The sequence below is a fragment of the Notothenia coriiceps genome, unplaced genomic scaffold (assembly GCF_000735185.1).
Source record: "Notothenia coriiceps isolate Sejong01 unplaced genomic scaffold, NC01 NC01_scaffold00037246, whole genome shotgun sequence".
In the NCBI taxonomy this organism is placed as follows: Eukaryota; Metazoa; Chordata; class Actinopteri; order Perciformes; family Nototheniidae; genus Notothenia; species Notothenia coriiceps.
In genome coordinates, this window is record NW_011369947.1 from 11327482 (window position 1) to 11347670 (window position 20189).

General features: G+C 39.1%; 1 protein-coding gene across 1 annotated transcript in view; it reads right to left on the bottom strand.

Moving 5' to 3' along the window:
- Positions 1-517: 517 nt before the first annotated feature.
- The window catches only part of ltbp3 (latent transforming growth factor beta binding protein 3), a 22281-nt gene continuing 2609 nt past the window's right edge, over positions 518-20189 (bottom strand). The window contains exons 2-19 of the mRNA XM_010795591.1: positions 19764-19769; positions 12395-12526; positions 12183-12311; positions 11889-12008; positions 10652-10771; positions 10032-10154; positions 8602-8721; positions 8172-8300; positions 7678-7848; positions 6956-7036; positions 6591-6719; positions 6372-6509; positions 6146-6286; positions 4021-4149; positions 2494-2655; positions 1986-2075; positions 1745-1873; positions 518-1563 (exon numbers count right to left, since the gene is read on the bottom strand). Of these exons, the coding sequence (XP_010793893.1) occupies positions 1412-1563; positions 1745-1873; positions 1986-2075; positions 2494-2655; positions 4021-4149; positions 6146-6286; positions 6372-6509; positions 6591-6719; positions 6956-7036; positions 7678-7848; positions 8172-8300; positions 8602-8721; positions 10032-10154; positions 10652-10771; positions 11889-12008; positions 12183-12311; positions 12395-12526; positions 19764-19769 (2201 nt within the window). The 3' untranslated portion in view covers positions 518-1411. The remainder of the gene's footprint in view (positions 1564-1744; positions 1874-1985; positions 2076-2493; positions 2656-4020; positions 4150-6145; positions 6287-6371; positions 6510-6590; positions 6720-6955; positions 7037-7677; positions 7849-8171; positions 8301-8601; positions 8722-10031; positions 10155-10651; positions 10772-11888; positions 12009-12182; positions 12312-12394; positions 12527-19763; positions 19770-20189) is intronic.

Genomic DNA, 20189 nt, shown 5'->3' on the forward strand with positions numbered 1-20189 from the left:
CTTTGAGTGCAACCATAATGCTAAAGTGGCCCGTGATGAAATTGAGTTTGACACACCTGATCTAAAGTATACTTTTAGACTTGTGTGGCTGCCATGGGCTAAATCATTTAGTTGGTAAGACTGTTGATCCTAAATATCTTTAAAAAGTACCAATATTTCAGAATCAAGAAAATCACAGTTTAGCCATGTGCTCTAGTCTAGAGTTAAAATCAACAATTTGTAAGCACTCATTAGTATGAATATATCCTACAAATAACGTTTGTTAAATTAATTCAGTTTATAAAAAGTTACAGATCTGTACATTGAAGTAACAAGCAAAAGAGTAAAGCCAACAGACCACTGGAAACCCTCCATGTGCCGCCTGCCGGGTTTATTTACTTTCTAGGCGGCTTAAAATGCAGCACTGAAAGATCCACAGTGCAGTCTCCCATAGCTGTCCTTATGTAAATGTCAGTTTGCTCAGGTTTTATATTTTTTGAAAACACAAAACATCCCATAATAAAAAACGAATGCAGGACAGATTCTTCTTTTTTAATCAAATTCTACTCATCTCAAAAGCGTCTTTGGGTTTCTAAATATTTCATACTCTGACAAAAGATGTCAAACGTTCTTGTTTTTCTGGAATAAGCTTAATTTAGCAAATATTCCCACCATGTTCATTGCTAAGTGCATGACATTTCTTTTCTAGCTCAAAGTCACTTAGGTGCGCACGTCATATTTTACATCAACAAATAAACAGGGCTAGGACAGGGACCATTCTTACAGAAGCTGTTGATCCATCAGACAAACTGTACAAAAACACAAAATCAACAATGTGTGGTTTAGAAAATACAATATCAGCTGACATAAATTTAGATTTTAACATAAAACGAAAGCGGACTTAAAAGGGAATGTAAAGGGGAATACAGTCACATGTAAATGTTCTCATGGCTTCTCTGTAGTTGTAAATATTAAATGGGCAAAGGTAGAGAACCAGAATACCAGATTTTTTTAAAGTAAAAACAGAAGAGGGCTTGAGATCTGATATTCAAATAAGGAATAACAAATGAATGTAACAAGGAGATAAATGAAAACAAAACAACCACAAAATCACAATTTAAACTTACCAAGCACAGTTCAAAAACAATAATTACAAAAAGTTTAACAAACAAACAAATAAAGATATTCCTTGTCTGTATTGATTGCTTCTTTAAATGTGAAAGGAGGGCAGAGAGAGGAGCTGACAATGTTTTGAACATTTCATATTGCTATGATTTGGCTCCTGATGAGAATTCATGTTTTCGGGTTAACTGCCTTTTCATGCTCCGCCATGTTCGTACGGTGAGACAGATGTGTGTTTGTGTGTTTGTGTGTGTGCGGCATGTGTTTTGTGTTTTTACTAGATCTGGATGATCGGAGGGACACACAGAGGTTACCGAGTTCTGCGTCGGACGCAGGTGTTCGGCCTGCGCGTGGGCACAAAGCCGTGTTTGCAGTAGCACTTGTATGAGCCGGCGGTGTTCACGCAGCGAGCGTTCTTGCATGGACTGACACGAGCTCCCGGTTCTGCACACTCATCGATGTCTGAAAGGAAAACAGTTTTCAATGAGTGTAAGCTGAAGAAAAATATCAAACATGTCTTAACAGTGCAAAACACAACGTTACTAAATACACACATTAGTCTTTCCATGTACCTTTATTGGCAACTGTATATACCTAAGAAATGAATGAAAAAAAAGTATTTTGAAGCATTTTTTGTGCAAACCTGTGCAGCGGGTGCGGGAGTGGTCCAGCCTAAAGCCTGTGTTACATTCACACATGGTGCCGAGGTAGGAGCGCACACAGCGGCCATTTGCACAGCTGCATTCGTCTGAATCCTCCTCTGAACTGTCACCTTTTACATACAAACAGGCAGGGGAAAGGTAGGGAGAGAAAAAATGTTTGGTTGGGGGGAAAAACACAAGAGTGTCCGAAATATGATTGGATATGAACAAAGATGGTGTTACCTGGGTTATAGTTAGCGAAAGCTGCCAGGAAATCCTGCTCCCCATCAGACTCGGTCTCCAGATGCATCTCACACAGACGACTGAACATCTCTGAACACAAGGAGTAAATGTATTTTCAGGTAAGAAGAAAGGGAAAGCAGAAGCTCAGGGACAGTTTCATTCCACAGGACATAAGACTTTAACATAAACACCTGAACTTTTTAAAGAACATCCATCTGTTTGCATCTTGCAAATTATTTATCTAATATATCATATTCCATTTATTTGTATATAGACTTTTCTTGCACTATTTCAATTTTATTTGTATTTACTTGCACATCTCAATATATTGTCTTGCACAATTTTATTTGTTCTATGTCCTATAGATATTCATGTTGTACTGTTGGAGGAGCCTGTGATATACGTTTTTCATTGCCATATCTACACTGTAACTAATGTGCATATCACAATAAAGCCTTGAAACTTCTAACTTGAAAGCTGAGCTGCCCATGGGGTCTGGTTCTGTTACCTGAGTTTCTGGGGGGACAGGTGTTGCACTCGGGCCCCCAGCCGCGCCCGTAGTGACAGCAGCACTCGGAGTAGGTCACCACCAGGCCGTTCCTGGGCTCGCTGCAGATCAGGCCCTCGTCCACCTGCAGGAAACACACGTCCTTGTGGGCTGCAGTGCGATCTGGGTAAGAAAGGAGGATGAAAAAAAATAAACTGTAGTTCAACAATTAAAAAGTGACATAAGAAGAATTCAGGCACTTTGAGATCTTCATAAAAGCTCTTTACACAGGAAGACATGTTCAGAGAACTCTGAAATCTAAGATTATTATCAGTAAAAAAAAAAGTAAAACAGCTGTATGCAAGTCGGTGGAAGATGTCAACAGAGAAACATTTTAAAAGTATGTAACTTTTAGAATTACGTTTTATTTCAGGTGTATTCTGTATTTGGAATGCCATAATAAATATTTAAAACATACTTTAAAAAAACTATTTGGCTTGAAGGAAAATTATTACATCAGTTTATATTTTTTTGACAAAAAAATCAGTAAATCTGAGTTCATTTAAAAGTAAAATAAGGGCAAAAAGTCATAAATATACAATTTCTAAACACAGACTCAGTATTTTGGGGTAATAGAGGTCAGGAGAAAATCTAATACAGTGGTTTCCTGTATAGCCTCAAGCCACTACTTTTAGCAGGCTTTGGCATACAGCAGATGTCCTCAGTTAGTAATAGATACAGGAAAATAAATGGCTTACTAAACCTATTTCATTTGGTTTGTACATTATGGAGTTCTTTCACACAATTAAACTATTCATTAATAAAATCTAGGGGAAAATGTTATGGTTACCTAAGTAAAATACAAAACTATGCAAATTACAATGAAAAATCACAGGCATGCACCAATGAGTTTCAGATAAATGGCTGTGTGGTTTAGTGGCAGCATGGATGATGAGGATAAGCTGACAGTTCACTCTCGTTAGGCAAATAGATCTTTGTTTATAGTTCAGTATGCATTACTGTCCTCTGTAAATGTGGAGATAGCGTATAATATTGTGTTTGAAATAGCGTGTTTAAAGTCATTTTTTGGTCTGCTGGTTACAAAGCGTCACACCCAGACAGCCTTAAAGTACTGTGAATCATGATGCAAAATGATCACAAGAGTCTGTCTTTTCACTACCAGAAGAAATGAGTTTGTCATCGTTAACAGCACAGACACAAATAGCTTTTAGGAAACAAAGACATGCAGAAAAAAATGCCTAAAGCAATCACTTTTACTCAAACTAAACATGCTCAGATAATGCTTTGTGTGCATGAAAGCGTAACATCGATATGTATATCTAATGACTACACAGTGTGCTATTTTTCCAAAGATTGGGAAACTGTCACAATAAAGTTGGTAAGAGGGAGAAAATAAAGCCATTAGAGGCCAGATGGGACACAAACTGGGAGGAATTACAAAGAGCAACATGAGTGGCAGATGTCAAGGTAAGCCAAAACTCATTTTGATTGGTCATGCTCAGGGGAGCCGATGCTGATTTTACCCACCGTCATAGACGCACTGTTTCAGCGCTGCACTGAAGGTGAGGGGAGGGTCGCAAAAACAGTGAAAGGAGCCGGGCGTGTTCTCACACCTCCCATTCTTACAGTACGAGGGGTCCTGGCACTCATTCACATCTGCAAAGAGCACCACAGACACTGGTTACAGTATGAACATCTGCTTGGGGCCAGCTCTTTGTCTGTAGGTGGTGGACACAATAATAATAAAAAGAAAAACTTGTGCTACATAATGACATTCACTTATCAGTACAATAAACCTGCAATAAACACTCTCTTTTTAAAGTTTACTGTAATTCAATATGTTAATTAAACTTCAGACTTGAATAAACTCCGACACAACGTCAACAAAAGTGGAACATTTTAGGAAACAGCATTCGTTGCAGTAATGCGTCATGAAGGATTTAAATCCTGAATAATGAGTGTCTACTACATATTCAATTCGGTTTTCCAACTCTTTTATAACCGTTATAAATCCAGGCAATTACAGAATAAGCCATATTCACATTGGTTCCACCCCTGAAACATATCAATCTGAAACAATTGGTTGGACTGGGTTTACAAATCTTTGACAAACATGAATCCATCTTCAGCATAAGGGTTTATGATGAGAGCGAAGTTCTCGTCATTTTTTGAGTTGACAAAGTGGTCCCTAAAATGATGTGTCCACGTAAGTTAGCTCATAGGGTCTATCCACTCACACATTACTACTGTAGTCATTTAGGTCATGTCGTGGTTTTAACCAGGGAGAACAGAGACATTCATACTATGTGTTTTCAGGAATTATCCTGGACTAACAGGTCAGATTAAAGATGTTATTCGACAGCTTTTCTACGTTTGAATCTCCTCCATTTCAGTCATGTCTAAATATAAAAGTATTTTAAACTCTAGCACTTCAAGCAGCTCCTTTCAATTTCAAGATGCAGCTGTTTTATAAGAAGGTCCCTCTAAAGCCAAACAGTCTTATTTTCACACTTGAGTCACTACTTGCGACAATAGGTGAAGCTCCGAATGATTCATCAACATTTTTCTTCTGCCTTTAACATCATAGCCAACTACAATGTCTGCTTTATAACAGCCAATAAATAAGATGAATAACATTCCAAGTTAGCTGAACTACACTTTACGCTGTCACTTGGAGTGAGTAATGCTTTCCTTTGTGGCAGGGAACCAAAGTATCAAAGTAGATCTGGGTCCTAACTTTGCCACACTCAGCTGCAAACTTCTAAAGTAAACATCTACAATTACAACAATGGCACTTCACTGTCACCAAACCAGAGCTTTCCAGTCCTTGGCTCAGGTGAAGTGCATAAATTAGACTAACCAAAGAGTTGACAAGGACACACAGAACCCACCTTGAACATTTCAAACACATCTACTGTTCTAAGTGTAAGAGGACAAAAGTTCACTATATTTGCAAACACTTCCCAAAAGACTGGCGACAAAAGGGCCATTTAAAATGTGTCTTTTCATAATACTTAATCCTTACTGCATTTGCTCCAGCAAGGATAGGGCCTGCAGCCTTCCTCGTTAATCATGAGGAAATTAAGCTGTCAGGTCCCAAACCTCTGGGCATTCATTTTCATAGGAAGGATTTCGTCACAAGACGTTTTAAGCAAACCCTGCCTGAAATATTTGGTCAACCTGTCCTGTCTGGTATCCAATGCAACTCATCACCATCAGTCCAGATCATCTTCACTCACACAAAACAAGAGCATTGGCTTCAGGTTTCATGAAACAAGTACAGTACAACAACTATTCCTTTTTTTTCACAACTTGGTGTTTGACCAGCAAACCCAGATATGTCATTTGGAACAGAGTGGTAAAGTTTTATTTGCAGATGTTATATTAGAGGTATACAATCTGAATGCAACAATGTTTACCTTACATGGGTACGTAAATGTTTATTTGTTTGTTTAGTTTGGTTCCACCTACAAAAAGGTTAGCAGATCTTCACCATCTGTGTTTCACTAAGCACTAACTCAGTTGTGTCTCACATGCACTGACTTTCATAAGCACATACAGCCAACACTGTCATTTTGATTAAGTCAGAATATGCTGTTTCCCACTTCTTTCTGACCCCTCCCCCCCCCCATTGCACAGGGTCTGCACTCACCAGCCTGCTCCTCAGGGGTCACACAGCTGTTACGGTCGGTGGCCAGGGTCCACGGCACGGTGCAGAAGCAGTAGTACGACCCTGGAGTGTCCACACAGTGGCCATTCTTACAGTTGGCTGGGTCCTCACACTCATTCACATCTGTGGTGAAAGAAAAGGTTTGCTCAAACCTCAAGACAATTCCTCCAGTAGCTAGCCACATACAGGCTGACACTGTTTAACTCACCGGCTACTGTTGCTATCACACAGCTCTTCTTGTTGGAGTCTGGGGTCCAGGGCCTGTTACAGTTGCAGTAGAAGGACCCTTCGGTGTTGACGCAGTGACCATTATTGCACAGAGACTCGTCGTGGCATTCATTTACATCTGAGGGAGAATGTGCAACCGTTCAGAACAACATTAACATGTTATAAAGCCTTGTTACAGTATTTCTTTATTGTCACTTACCAATGCACTCAAGTAGGTTGCCGTCATAGTAGAAGCCCTGCTGACAGTAACACTCGTAGCCAGGCTGCGTGTTCTCACAGCGACCCTTCTTGCAGATTTCATCAGCAAACAGAAAACACTCGTCGATATCTGCGGACAACCAAGGAAAAGTCTCTTCAGAACAGAATGCCAACCTACCCAAAGTTTGTTTTATAATGTAACAAGGGCAATTTCCCAATCTCATAAGAATCTGGTAATTTATTATATTTTAAATTTAAGCAAATAGTTTGAGTGCAAATGCAGGAACATCTTGCAGGAATATCTTTGCAATCACTGAGTAGCCATGGTGCATGTTAATATGGTGACTCAAGTTGTATAATATCTACCATGGTAGACGGGCAGGCTGTACATGAGTCCTTCATCGTAGTAGAGGCCCTGTCCGTTCGGACACAGGGAGTGGAACTCGGCTGGGTGAAGAGGACAAGGAAAAGGTTAGTAAAGATCAACATATACAGTAGATAAACAATATGACATGATGTATACAATGTGGTGAACTTTCACTAAGATGCATGCGTTTATCACTGGTTAACGCAACAGAAAAACAATCTCTACATTGGTGTGAGCACATTTGCAAAAATAATCATACAGTTGTCATGGCCACATTTCTCACAGTACACAGTATAACAATGTTTTAATACAAAGAAAGGAACTAAGGTAATTATTGTCCAAAACCTTGTAAGTAAACATATTCAACCAGGGTTACTTAGGACAAGTTAGATTCAAGACATTTTGTAAGACTTTTTATTGCCACCTTATGGATCTGCTTTATATTAATGGGAGAGGCTTTAGATAAATTATAAAAATAGAAAAATGATTATTTTTGAAATGTTACAATGAACCATTAAAAAAAGAACAATCTATAAAATCTTTCTTCATATGACTTGAGTTAAATATGGATTTTTTTATTTTTTTTGTAGGTTATTGAAATGACTTTTAAGACCTTTGGATGATCCACGGGAACCCTGTCAACACTCTGAGCTTCAAGCCCACCTATAACTTAGTTGAATGTGTTTTTACTTGAACAATGCACTCTGTACTGTAACTGTACCTGAATGGGAGACAGGACAGGGGTAGACCTCACAGTGGTCTCCCCATCCCACTCCAATGGAGCAGCAGCACTCCTGCTTGGTGACGTTAGTGGCCAGGACGCTGTCGCAGAACACAGTGTCGTCGAGGTTCAAGTAGCATTCCTTCTTCTCATCCACCTGCACTCGAACTGCTGCGGAGCAAACATGATGAACGTTAGGAAACAGAGGATTGTTTGTCCACAACTAATGACTGAACTGGACTGCAAAGGGCTCACCAAGCTGGGCTTTCCTTTAATTATTGTTAAGTTTGAGAGTTAGTTTATAAATAGTAGAATATACGATTTGACATTATATAACCATTTATTAGAAATAGTTTGACTATCAGACCTTCAGATTGGTTTGAACCAAAGTGTTTTGGGTTTGGGACAAGCAGGGATATAATGTTCAGGCCTGGTTTAAGCTCCGGGATAAATGTGGGTCCGCAGTAAGACGGGAGGATTCAGAGCAGGCTTACCCTCACAGCTGTGTTTGTCCTCTGAGAGCACAAAGCCGTGGTTGCAGGCGCACAAATACGAGCCCGGTCTGTTCTCACAAGAGCCGAAGGGCTTGCAGAGACTCCTGTCCTCGGCACATTCGTCTATGTCTGTAAGGGAAATCACACATGGCGCTCTGGGTATTTGTATAAATTCAAACACCATCTGAGTTGCAAACAAATAGATTTTGTTCTTTTTGTTCTTAAAATATCCTCAGCAATTTTTGGCGCTATGCCTCAACTTATGTGGCAATACAAAAATAACAAACGTTGCATAAGTAAGCGTGACGATGCAAAACAATGACAATTCAAAAGATAAAGATTATAAAAAATATGATTGTTAATAGCAAAACAATAGAATACATCCTATAATATAATAAAGAGGTAACAAATAAGATTTGTAGAGGCTGACCTTGGCATCTCCTTCCTCCCACCAGTGTGTAGCCCTTCTGGCACTCACAGTGGTACGAGCCCATGTTGTTGATGCAGCGGCCCCTCTGACAGTTCGATGGCCTCTCACACTCATTGATATCTGAAGGGAAGGAAACAAAAACAATGTAGGAATGTGAAGCATGCAGTGAGCAGGATATTACAAATGGATCCAAACCGATCTGGACTCACTCACACTCTGTTTAGATAGCCCTGTGCTGATTACTTATCAAGAGTAAAACCAGTTTCGTGCCTTAAGTATTGCTTTTTTGTTCCATGTAAACAGTAGTGTAAGAAGTACTCAAATATTTTTCTTAGGTAAAAGTAGCAATATAAAATTGTAAAAATACTCGTACACAGGCCTGGTTCTTTAAACTATTTTTCTTTTTGTATTTACTTATATTTTTCTGTTTATCTGTGTTTTGTGTTGCACTGTTGGAGAAGCCTGTGACCTAAGAATTTCATCGAGATAACTACACTGTAGCTATGTTCGTATGACTAAATAAAGAACCTTGAAGGGCTCCATTCAAAAAGTACAAAAGTATTTGCGTCAAAATATACTTAAAGGTTGGGTATGTAATTTTGGAGAAACCAGCTCGAGTACGCTAGAATTTGAAAATACACAACCGGAAAAAATCTGCCACTTCCTTCAGACTTCCTTACAGAGCCCCTCCTCCAACACACACGAACGCGCACATGACCAATGAGGGGCCACGAGATAAATTCAAGCACGAGATAAATTCATGCACGAGATGGAAGGCTGACAGGCAGGTAGGCAATCCAGTTACTTTAGCCGGGCCGGCTCAGATGATTGGTCGTGCTTTTTACAGCGCTACGGCTTCCACAGATGAAATGTTTTCATTTACATTTCATGTATCCATTGCTATCGGGATGTTAAGAGCATTCCATGCGATATAACAGAAAGTGTTTCTGAAATAAATTACATACCCCACCTTTAAAGTTCCAAAAGTAAAAGTATTCATTATGCTTTAAGGCCCATTTCAGAAATCATAAATATCATATGACTGGATTATGGCTATTGGTTCATTAATGTGTTTATCCTAGCTGGTAAAGACAGATCTCTTTTTGTATTACTTTATACCCTGCTGCTGGGTATTTTAACATATAATCTGGCAGCAAAGCGTTTATTTATATTGTATTAGATTATAATCTGAATCTCTATCTAATCTAAATCTAAAACTGTCAGAAAAAAGTAATGGAGTAAAAAGTACAAAATTGTCTTCTAGGGTGTAGAGGAGTAGAATTCTAAGGCAATATACAATTAAAATACTCAGGTAAAGTATTAACACCTCAAAATTGTACTTAAGTACAGTACTGTACTGCAATGTACTCTGTTTTCCACTAATGCATGTGAACACTATTCAAATTAATGGTTTGTTGAATATTTCATGCCTTCGCAGTGGCTGCCCTCCTGTGTGCGCTGGTACCCCGGGTGGCACTGGCACTGGAAGGACCCCTCTGTGTTGATGCAGCGGCCGTTAGCACACAGCCTGGAGTCCTCACACTCATCAATGTCTGTTTGGGAGAAGGCAAAATGTGTGAACTTTGAACTAGTGTTAGAAAAATATCACTCGTCACCTTTTTGAGTTTCAATAATCAGGATAAATGTATTTATTATCCTTGCAAGAATGGAAGTAGTCATCACATACAGAGCATATGGGACAACTAGCTGAACACAGTGTCCTTCACATGCTCATATACAAGAGAGGGTGTTACACAGTCACAAGATGGAGGAATACCGGTTCAAAGGAGTATACAATGTTTAGTTCAGTTTCAGCTGAATCATCATGTTAACCGTTGTCACATAGCTATCATATTCCTAAAAGCAGTCCTGGTGCTCTTCTAGGTAATCATACATCCTGTCATGTACACAGCTACGTAGGGCCTTTTTTATCATGTGCTACATTCAGTATTTTCCCAACAAGTAGCGATTCAAAATCCCTCATTACAACTTGAGCACCAAACAGCATGTAACGTCAGGTTAATGTGATGTAAAGGTTAGGTTTACTCACCACTGCAGTCTTTGTTATCTGTATTGTAGAAGCCCTCGTTGCACAGGCAGCGGTACGAACGAGGGAGGTTCTCACAGCGGCCGTTAGGACAGATGCCAGGATTCTGACACTCATTAATGTCTGGTGAAACATGAAGCAGATTACAGCATACATCTTTTACAGTGTTTAGTTATGCTGCTCCATTTGCTTGCAACCAGCTGTAATATGAGCTGAAACTCAGGGGGCCGGTCTCTCTTAGCAGATGCAAGAACTACTATCAAAAAGCAGGCAACTCTGTCTGTAGAAGCTTTGTATGAGGATGTTTCTGATTGTGATTATGATGTGTTCTCTGTTCTTTTAATTTGTTGTAACTATGCTGCTGCCCCTCTTGGCCAGGATTCCCTTTTAAAAGAGATTTTAATCTCAATTAGATTTTTCCAGGTTAAATACAAAAAAACAGCTGACTTATTTATTTATTATTACAATAAGCAGTATTTTAATGCAATGTACAGTTACTGTTTTACTTATTCTTATTTACATGTTATTTCTGAATGTACTTGCATATTGGTTACTTGCAACATTCTCTTGCACTATTTTATTTCTGAAAAAAGTGTATAAAGTGTTATGTCTTACGTATATTTATGTTGCATTGTTAAAAGAGCCTGGCACTTTAGATGTCCTTGTCAAAACTACACTGTAGCCATCGTGCATATGACAATGATGCCTTCAAAATCTTTGAATGAACGAGACATGAAAACCAGATTTTTGTCTGGATTAAGGCCATATAAAGGTTTAACAAACCCTACATGATGTCAATATTCACAGCGCATTAAACCATTGAAGAAGTTCAAATGTGTAACCGTAAAATGCACAATATTTACATAACATTTTAAGGTAGGCTATAGCATTTTCTTTTAAAATAAACTAATATTTAGATGTTTCCCTGTTATATGCCTTACACCACACTGATAAACTGACTGATTTATCCTGCTCTGTAACTAATGAGTATCTTTGGGTGGATAAATCAGTGATGTCCATTTCCCACAGAGCCCTTTTTTATGACTATTACCAGTCAGATAACAAAATGGGCTGATTTAAAAGCAAAACCATCCGCTGATGGAGTGAGTACATTTTTTGTTTAAATGTTAAGCATGATAGTAAAGCCCTAAATGTGGCAGTGCCCCTCAAAAAACACACATGAAGAATAAAAAACAGCTAATAAGTGATGAATGTTGCTGAAGGGCAGGGATGCACTCACCATAGCAGATGCCCCCGCGGACCTCTTGTCCAGACAAGCAGGGAACACACTCATATGAGCCTGGTGTGTTCTCACATTGCTCATTGGGACACGTGTCAGGGCTCAAACACTCATTAATGTCTGAAATAAGTGGGAAGAAGTGTCAAAAACCCATGATTTGAAGAAGTATTAACAAGCACACACGCAGAGAACAGACGCAAGTATGTTATAGTGACACACTGAATAATAGGTGTTTTGTAGGTGGAAAGCCTGTGCACTGATATCACAGCTGTCATAATAATCAGTGTCTTATACCTTCACATGCTGGCTGACGGTGGGACTTGCTCCTGAAGCCGCCGTGACATTCACATTTATAAGAGCCGGGCAGGTTCACACACTTTCCCCCGACACCACAGATGTCCTGCTTGGAGCACTCATTCACATCTGTAAAACCGAAAGTATAGAGCCAATGCAGGATCTTATTTGATGAAAACATTTTAACATTGAAGTTAGCCAACCTGACTTACCGACGCACTTGAGTCTCCCATGCTGCACCATGTGTTTATAGCCCTGACGACAGTGGCATTTGTAAGCTCCTTCTATGTTGACGCAAAGGCCTCTGCCGTGGCCGCACGGTTCTGAATCACATTCATTATCATCTGGAAAACAGGAGAGAAGGGCGATGATGACACATGATGAAAAAAATGTTGAATACTTTAGACAGAAAACAGATGGATGGAGAGCTCAGGGGAAACAATGCCCTGATTCCAGGAAGTGTTTTTAAGCACCGACTGTAGCATTGTTTCTTCAGTGATTAGATATGCGTCATGTATTAGATCAAGTACTTCTTACCTACTACCGGGTCCATTCACATATGTTATAAAAAACACACAGCTAAGTTTAAATAGTAATATATTACACTCTAAGAAGACATAAGAAGAAGCATGATCAGTCAAAACTGTAATTCTATTTGCTTAAGTCTTTTAGGGGTTTTACATGCTGGGACATTATGTTTAACTAATCAAATTACAGCTGTCAAATAAATGAATTCACTGTTTAACTATAAAGGTGATTTATGTCTTAAAGGTCCCATGTCATGCTTTTCTGGTTATTACCCGTCCCCTTGTGTGTTATGAAGGTTTTTCTGCTTGTAAACGGTCTGCAGAGTCACAAACCCTCAAAGTACACCCTGTAGCGAGTAAAACTCTAACACAGAAAAGACCTGTCTATGCTGCCCCAGAACGCCTCGTTGGGGATTTCTCTTTTTCCATTGTTTACTTGGGTATAGTGACGTATTTCGGGTATAGTGACGTAACGTAACGGCTCCGCGGACCAATCTGCGGACTTCCTCACACACACACTCTGCGGGACGTTGCGAGGCTCGCTGCTGTGAGGAGCGGGCTGCTGCGAGGAGCGGGACAGTGTGAGCTGGCTCACTGGTGTGGGGTCGGTGAGACAGCGAGACACCGGGACACCGGGAACTCAGCCTGGGCACACACACAAACTCCCAGCCAGCCTGCGGGTGTGTGTGTGTGTGTTCGGGCTGGGTTTCGCTGTGTCTCGGTGTCTAGCAGACGGCCACTGGGCTCACAGGGAGGGGGGAGCAGGAGCTCCAACAAGCCGTTTAGGACAGAGAGTGAATACACTATACAGAGATGCTGTATGAGAAACCAATGTGAGTTTGGAAAATTGCACATAGTAAATCTATTTTAGCATACCTCAACAATGGAATTATGATCAGTAAAAATGGCCATGACATGGGACCTTTAAGTAAAAATGTATCAGCATCAAACTGTCCACGACACTATAGAGTGGCGAAGTCACGCCCATCTACTTCTGCCCCATGGGACCTATTTTCTGAAAAATTATGTATTGAAGTCAATGGACAGAGAAAACTTATCTTTCGATCCCGTTTTAATTGTGCCATGAATTACACATATGATGTTTGTCAATCTTAAAAAATCATTGCCATGTCAAAAAAGTCAGTTTGTCTTAAAACTGTTGAAATATAAGACTATGAAAAATACGTAACTAGAAAGACTACAAATCCCAGAGTCGCGTACATTACCGTTCCCCATTACACTCGTGTTACTCACCGAAACCTTGTAAAGCCGGTCCCGCATGCTGGCTCTTACGGAACCGACTAACTCCCCTTGTGTGTATGTACAGTTCTCAACATTCCCAGACTTGAAGTAATTTTCACCTCTTTCAATGCTTTTCACTTCATTCTGAAAGAAAGAGGTGAAATGTGCTAACGTGACGGCCATCAAGATTGTATATGTATCGTTTATATATTGAATTACTGGGTTACTTCTCTTGCACTATTTCATCTGTTTTAAGTCTTATACTGTATATATTATATTATGTTGAACTGTTGGAGGAGCCTGTGACTTCAGTTTTTCATTGCCATATCTGCACTGTAGGTAATGTGCACACGACAATAAAGCTTTGAAATGGAATACTATGATGATTATTCATCTGTTTTTAATCACAGCTGGTAAATGTAGAGTTCATTTGGATAACTTTATATACTACAGCTGGATACCTTAACCTATAAATATATGTCAAAGTGTATTTAAGAATTGATTTGTATAAGCTAATAATCTAAACCTTTAAAGTAACTACTACTGTAGGAGCTGTCAAATAAATGTAGTGGAGTAAAAAGTACAATATTGGCTTTTAAAATGTAGTAGAGTACAAGTATAAAGCAGCATAGTAACAATTATAGTTCAGTAGACTTGAGTAAATGTACTTAGTTACTCTCCACCCCTGCTAATAAGTGAAATTTTTGCAAAGTCCATAACAATAGAAAGCATTAACAGGATTTAAAACCACTTTTTCGCTCACTCCTTCCTGACTGTGAAATATATGAATTATGCATACATTTCCATAAAGGCACTTCAGTATGTAATTTCCATGATCTCAATCTGCCAGTCAGCCCTGCTCCGTGAGCAGCTCATCAAAAACATCGTTAGCCAGCCCCCAAAGCTATTTCTGACATCGGCTCGTCAAAGGGCAAATGCATGCATGACCTCTGACCCCTTGCACTGTTGATATACAATCCAGCCGGTGTGAGATGGGAAACACAGCGGCAAAATGACAGTGATGATTGCTACAGCTGTAATTAATAGAAGAGATGAGTTCTCTCAGTGACATGCTCCCCGGGGGCTGCCTGAGCACCGACACATTGCCCTCTGGTGGCTGCCTCTGCACAAAGATGTTCTTTCAATTCAGAGCACAGCTAAATGTGTTTGTTTTATTTACACTTGAAGTGTGACAATGGCATGCAAATGACACGGATCTCTAAAACAGACGACACATTTAGCTACCGGCAAAATGACTTCATACAGTATTCCTGGAAAAAAATGATCTGTCATCCTTGGCAGGAGATGTTTTCCTTTTCAATCATTACTGCACTGGGGACATCTTTGTTCCAATGTCAATTTGCCGTAAGCCAGTCTTATCAGACGACTGGCTTCATCCCTGCTCTGACTCACTCGTTACCCTCAAAAGGACATTGTGTAATTTGGCTGTGAAAGCGCATATCACACATCAGATTGGCAGTGGCACATAACAGATTTAGAGCCTGAGGTTCTGACGTTTTCTGATAGGCTGGCAGGAGAACTGTTGTGTAAAAAGTTCATTGAATATTGTTAGTTATTAGTTCTGTTTTGCAACGTTATGATCAGACAAAGGGCAACAATGGCATGCCTTACTTTAAAATGTAACACTAAGACTGTGTATATTTATTTATAAAAGCTAATGCACATGTTGAGACTGGAGACAAAGTGACTTTGTTTATGATGCTCATTGGTCCCCTGTTTTTAGATCAATACCCAAAGAAAACCCCTTAGTTGGATCTCAAATCATGACATTAATTCCAATTTGAATTTTTTTCAGCGCAGTTAGGTGGCATTTGTGAAAGTAGTTTAGGGGCCGAATTAGACATTTTTCATATTGGGTTTATTTCTAATATTGATTTGATGACGTAATAATCCGTTTTTTTACTTTTGAGAATGATCTGCATTCCTGTGGGGAAATGATTTCTGAGGTTTTACTGGAAAACCTGTGTAAACGCAGCCTTGGCAATATTCATATTGACGCTCCAATAACAGAAACAAGTATTGGAAGACTTGTTCAGTTCAATCAGTAATACAGGCTCATTACACGTCATGTCACTTCAGTGGAGGCTCCCAGGAAATCGTTTTTAGAGTAGTTTTGGGGTAGAATGTTGGAGACTCAAGAGTATTTTAACTGATGATCTCAGTTAATAAAACAAATGATGCGTAATTAAAAAGAAAATAATTGGCATGCCACTTTTACTCATTTAATTATAACAATGATTATTAAACAGCCCACTCTCACCTCTAAATTAAATTCCCATTAAAAAAGATAAATAAATAAGTTGCTAATCCTTTTTCATTTTTGACCACCATATTGACAGAACCTTTTGAGATGAAATGGTAAACGTGTTAGCAAATAGTCGCTCATGTACACAACAACCAGTTATGGAACAACATGATTAATCATTTGGAGTTTTGTTTCAGTCCACCTGATGAATGCAAGTCTAATATTCACAGTTCTTAGCTCTGTTTTCAATCTTTACAAACTCCTGAAAGACAATAACAGCTTCATGAGAGCGGTGACAGAGACACAATGGAACAATGGCACCTTCTGCTCCATTCTAACCGCACATTCTTCATTCATAAATACAGTTTATGAGTGGGAAAAAATTTTTGCGTGGTTTTTGAGCGCATGTATAATTGATCCATCTGGTAGCAGATGTTCTGTGTGACTTGTCGTCCCCAGAAGAGACACCATGGAGTGAAGGAGGCCCCTCTGATGTTGGTGACCTGGTTGGGCATGCTGAGATACGGCTTTTTACTTCCACTATCTCCCTTCTAATCAAGTCCGTCAGTCAGCAGGAAACACAGGGAATGGAGAATCAGCTGCATCAGCGAGGACGTGCTGGAGGGACACTCTGCAGCCTGACCCTGCTCTACTCTGGCCCAGTCTCCTAGGCTCTTGTTGCCATGGACACTGTGAATGAAAGTCTGTAGAGCGCAGTGGTGTGGCTCTGCAGTGCCGACACACTGCTGCTTTGTTACTCAAACAATTATTTCTAATCGCATCCTACAGTGTTTACATTTCTATGCATATCTTATATTTAGGAAGGGTAACGTTTATTTTTAAAGATTTCATATGTTTATATATTTTTGTTGACAGGCAGACAAAGTTAGCAACTAGCTGCAGTGGCGGCGCCAGAGATTGCGGTCCCACATGCTGGCTCTTACGGAACCGACTAACTCCCCTTTTGTGTATGTACAGTTCTCAACATGGCCAGACTTGTAGTGATTTTCACCTCTTTTAATATTTTTCACTTCATTCTGAAAGAAAGAGGTGAAATGTGCTAACGTGACGGCCGTCTTGGTGTGTCGTGCGAGACGGGAGGGGAACGTGTTGTAGCATTTAGCAGCTAACGGTTCAGATCTTTGTCTCAGAAGACCATACAAAGAGAGACCAAACTATGCTCCACGAAAAGTGAATATTGCGCTTGCATATATCATGAGACCAGAAACACAAACGGCAAAATGTTGCTATTTGTTTGCTTACATCTGTAATATAGCATTGGTTTGGAAAGATTTTCCAAAAAAAAGACAGAAAATTAAAATACTAAAATTGAAGGAAAGGAAAATGTTCTATATCATATCTTACCCCTTTAAACATTCGTTAACTTTTGATATCCTAAAACAAAAACGTTATCTCCCCTCCCCCCCAATAATTACAAAAAAAGTACTTCAGCACGTCAAGCTTTAATTAAGATTAGCTAAAACAGTCCAACAGGTTTAAATGTTAACGATATCACTGACCTTTTGTTAACGATGTTCCTATATTATCCCCACCACGTGTAGTTTGACCCCAGACATCTTCAACACTGTAACATAATCTATGTTAAGCCCCCATCCTCATGTGCAGAATAAACTGCTCAACTTTAAATCTTTCTATCTAAACTGATCAAAGATCATGCTCTGCATCTTCTATATGCACAGAGCTGAGCTTCAGCTGTTCTTAGCCTCAGTTCTTTAATCAAACCTGGCTTCCTCACGTCAGGGTCTTTTATCCCCCAAAGAAAACATCTTATAAACATTAATAAAGAGTGAGAAGGAAGTTCTCTCCCTCAACTGCTCTCTGCTTAGCGGCAGAATAATTAAACTTAGTTCTAGTCTTGAAGCCGTGGAGGAAAAAAAGAAGAAGAGTGTCTGTTGCAAGATGAGAATTGCTTTTGGCACTTTTAACCGTCTCAATCCTAGAAAAAGCAATCTATATACATTCTCCCAGAAGCAACATCAACATGATTCAAGCTGTGAACTATGATGTGGAGAGACCATAAAGGTTTGGAGCTGCTTCAGGGTCTGGACAGCCCACACCATTGAGCATTCAATGAGGGAGAAGCAGGAAATACTGCAGAAGACTGTAAGGGCAATAGGGAGCTGGGTAATATATGTTTGCACTAGAAATATTTTATATTGGCAATAGAGACTGCTTAATATCTTAAAGCTTATAAATCATAAGGCACATGGATGGCCCCAGAAAGCTCTGTTTACTCAAGTACAAAAATGTACTTGAGTAAAAGTACTCATTCTGCAGTCCATGAAGTTTCAAAAGTAAAAAGTACCAATAAATAAATAATATTGTCACACTTTTGTAAATTATGTTTATTATATTATCCTGTTTTTATACATGCAGGAGCATGTAGTGGTAGTTTGTTAATGTGAACCAAATGTAGGTACTTTAAATACTGTCTAGTAGTACAGTACTGCATTACACAATATCACCATATCATGTGTTAAATGTAAAAACGTAACTATGAGTGTCAAGATAAATGTAGTGGGGTAAAAAGTACAATTTTGAGGGACTTGAGTATTTTAATGTTTTGCTACTTTTTACTTTTACTCCACTACATTTAATACCTTTAGTTACTTTGCAGATTTGGATGAATGATGTGAAATATAATCAAGTGTTAAATCAGACTTTAGTTCCACCTGGAGTAAATCCACAAGCTACCCTGCAGTATACAAAGTCATTCAAACTAGCTGTACCTTTACCAGCTTTGAGAACACTTTCATGATCAATCATTATAAAACACATCATATATATTATTCTGAAATGGACTAATCTGCTACTTTTGGTACTTTAAGTCTATTTCAATGGTAATATTGTTGTACTTTTACTTGAGTATCATTATGAATGCAATACTTTTACACTTGAACTATGTGCAAGATCTGAGTAGCCTACTTTTCCCACCTCTGGTTAATCGACAGCTTGTAGTCTTTGTAAAAGAAACATGTATGTACTCACCGTTTACAGAAGACTTTCAGCCTGACCGTCCATCTCCTCAGTCCTCAGCCGTGGTCAGCACTCCCCTCCTCAGGTATGTTTTAGTGGACTTTAAGCAGCAAAAAAACCTGCTTACATACAGCTGCATATGCCTCAGGCTGTGGTGTTGTCAAAGAGAATTAAAAAGTTGGAATAAATCCGGTAGAATCTCCTGGTATGGCCTCAGAAACAACATGGCGGCACTCTCATCTTGTTACTTTTAAGAGTGAAGTTCAGAAGACAGAATATCACACACTTCGAAAAACTGTTGTGAAAAATAACACAAAAACACGCTTAATGCTTAATGTTAACATTAGCTTGATTTGACATATTGACATATGAGTCCAATCAAACGACGGGATCATCTTTGGTCAATTTTTCAGACTTTCTACAATTATTTCTGTTTAAGGTTTGATTAAAAAACGGTTATAACATAATAAATAAATAAAAAAGGACATTTTCAGTGGTATATCTCAATGTGTTCGCATGGCATGAACTACACTGAACAAAAATATAAACGCAACACTTTTGTTTTTGCTCCCATTTTTCATGAGATGAACTCAAAGATCTAAAACATTTTCTACATACACACAATATTTGAGAGAAATGGTTATTTTGTGTATGTAGAAAATGTTTTAGATCTTTGAGTTCATCTCATGAAAAATGGGAGCAAAAACAAAAGTGTTGCGTTTATATTTTTGTTCAGTGTAGTTCATGNTGAATGCAGGATGTGCACACATGCGCGCGCACACGCACACGCACACACACACACACACACACACACACACACACACACACACACACTACGACTGAACAATTAATCAATTTAAAATCGATATTTGAAATTGTGCGATTATCAAAAAAGTGGACCTACTGTATCATGCAAAATGCACTTTTGTACGTCTTTTATACATGAATATGTGTCCGAAAACACAACCCTCTCTC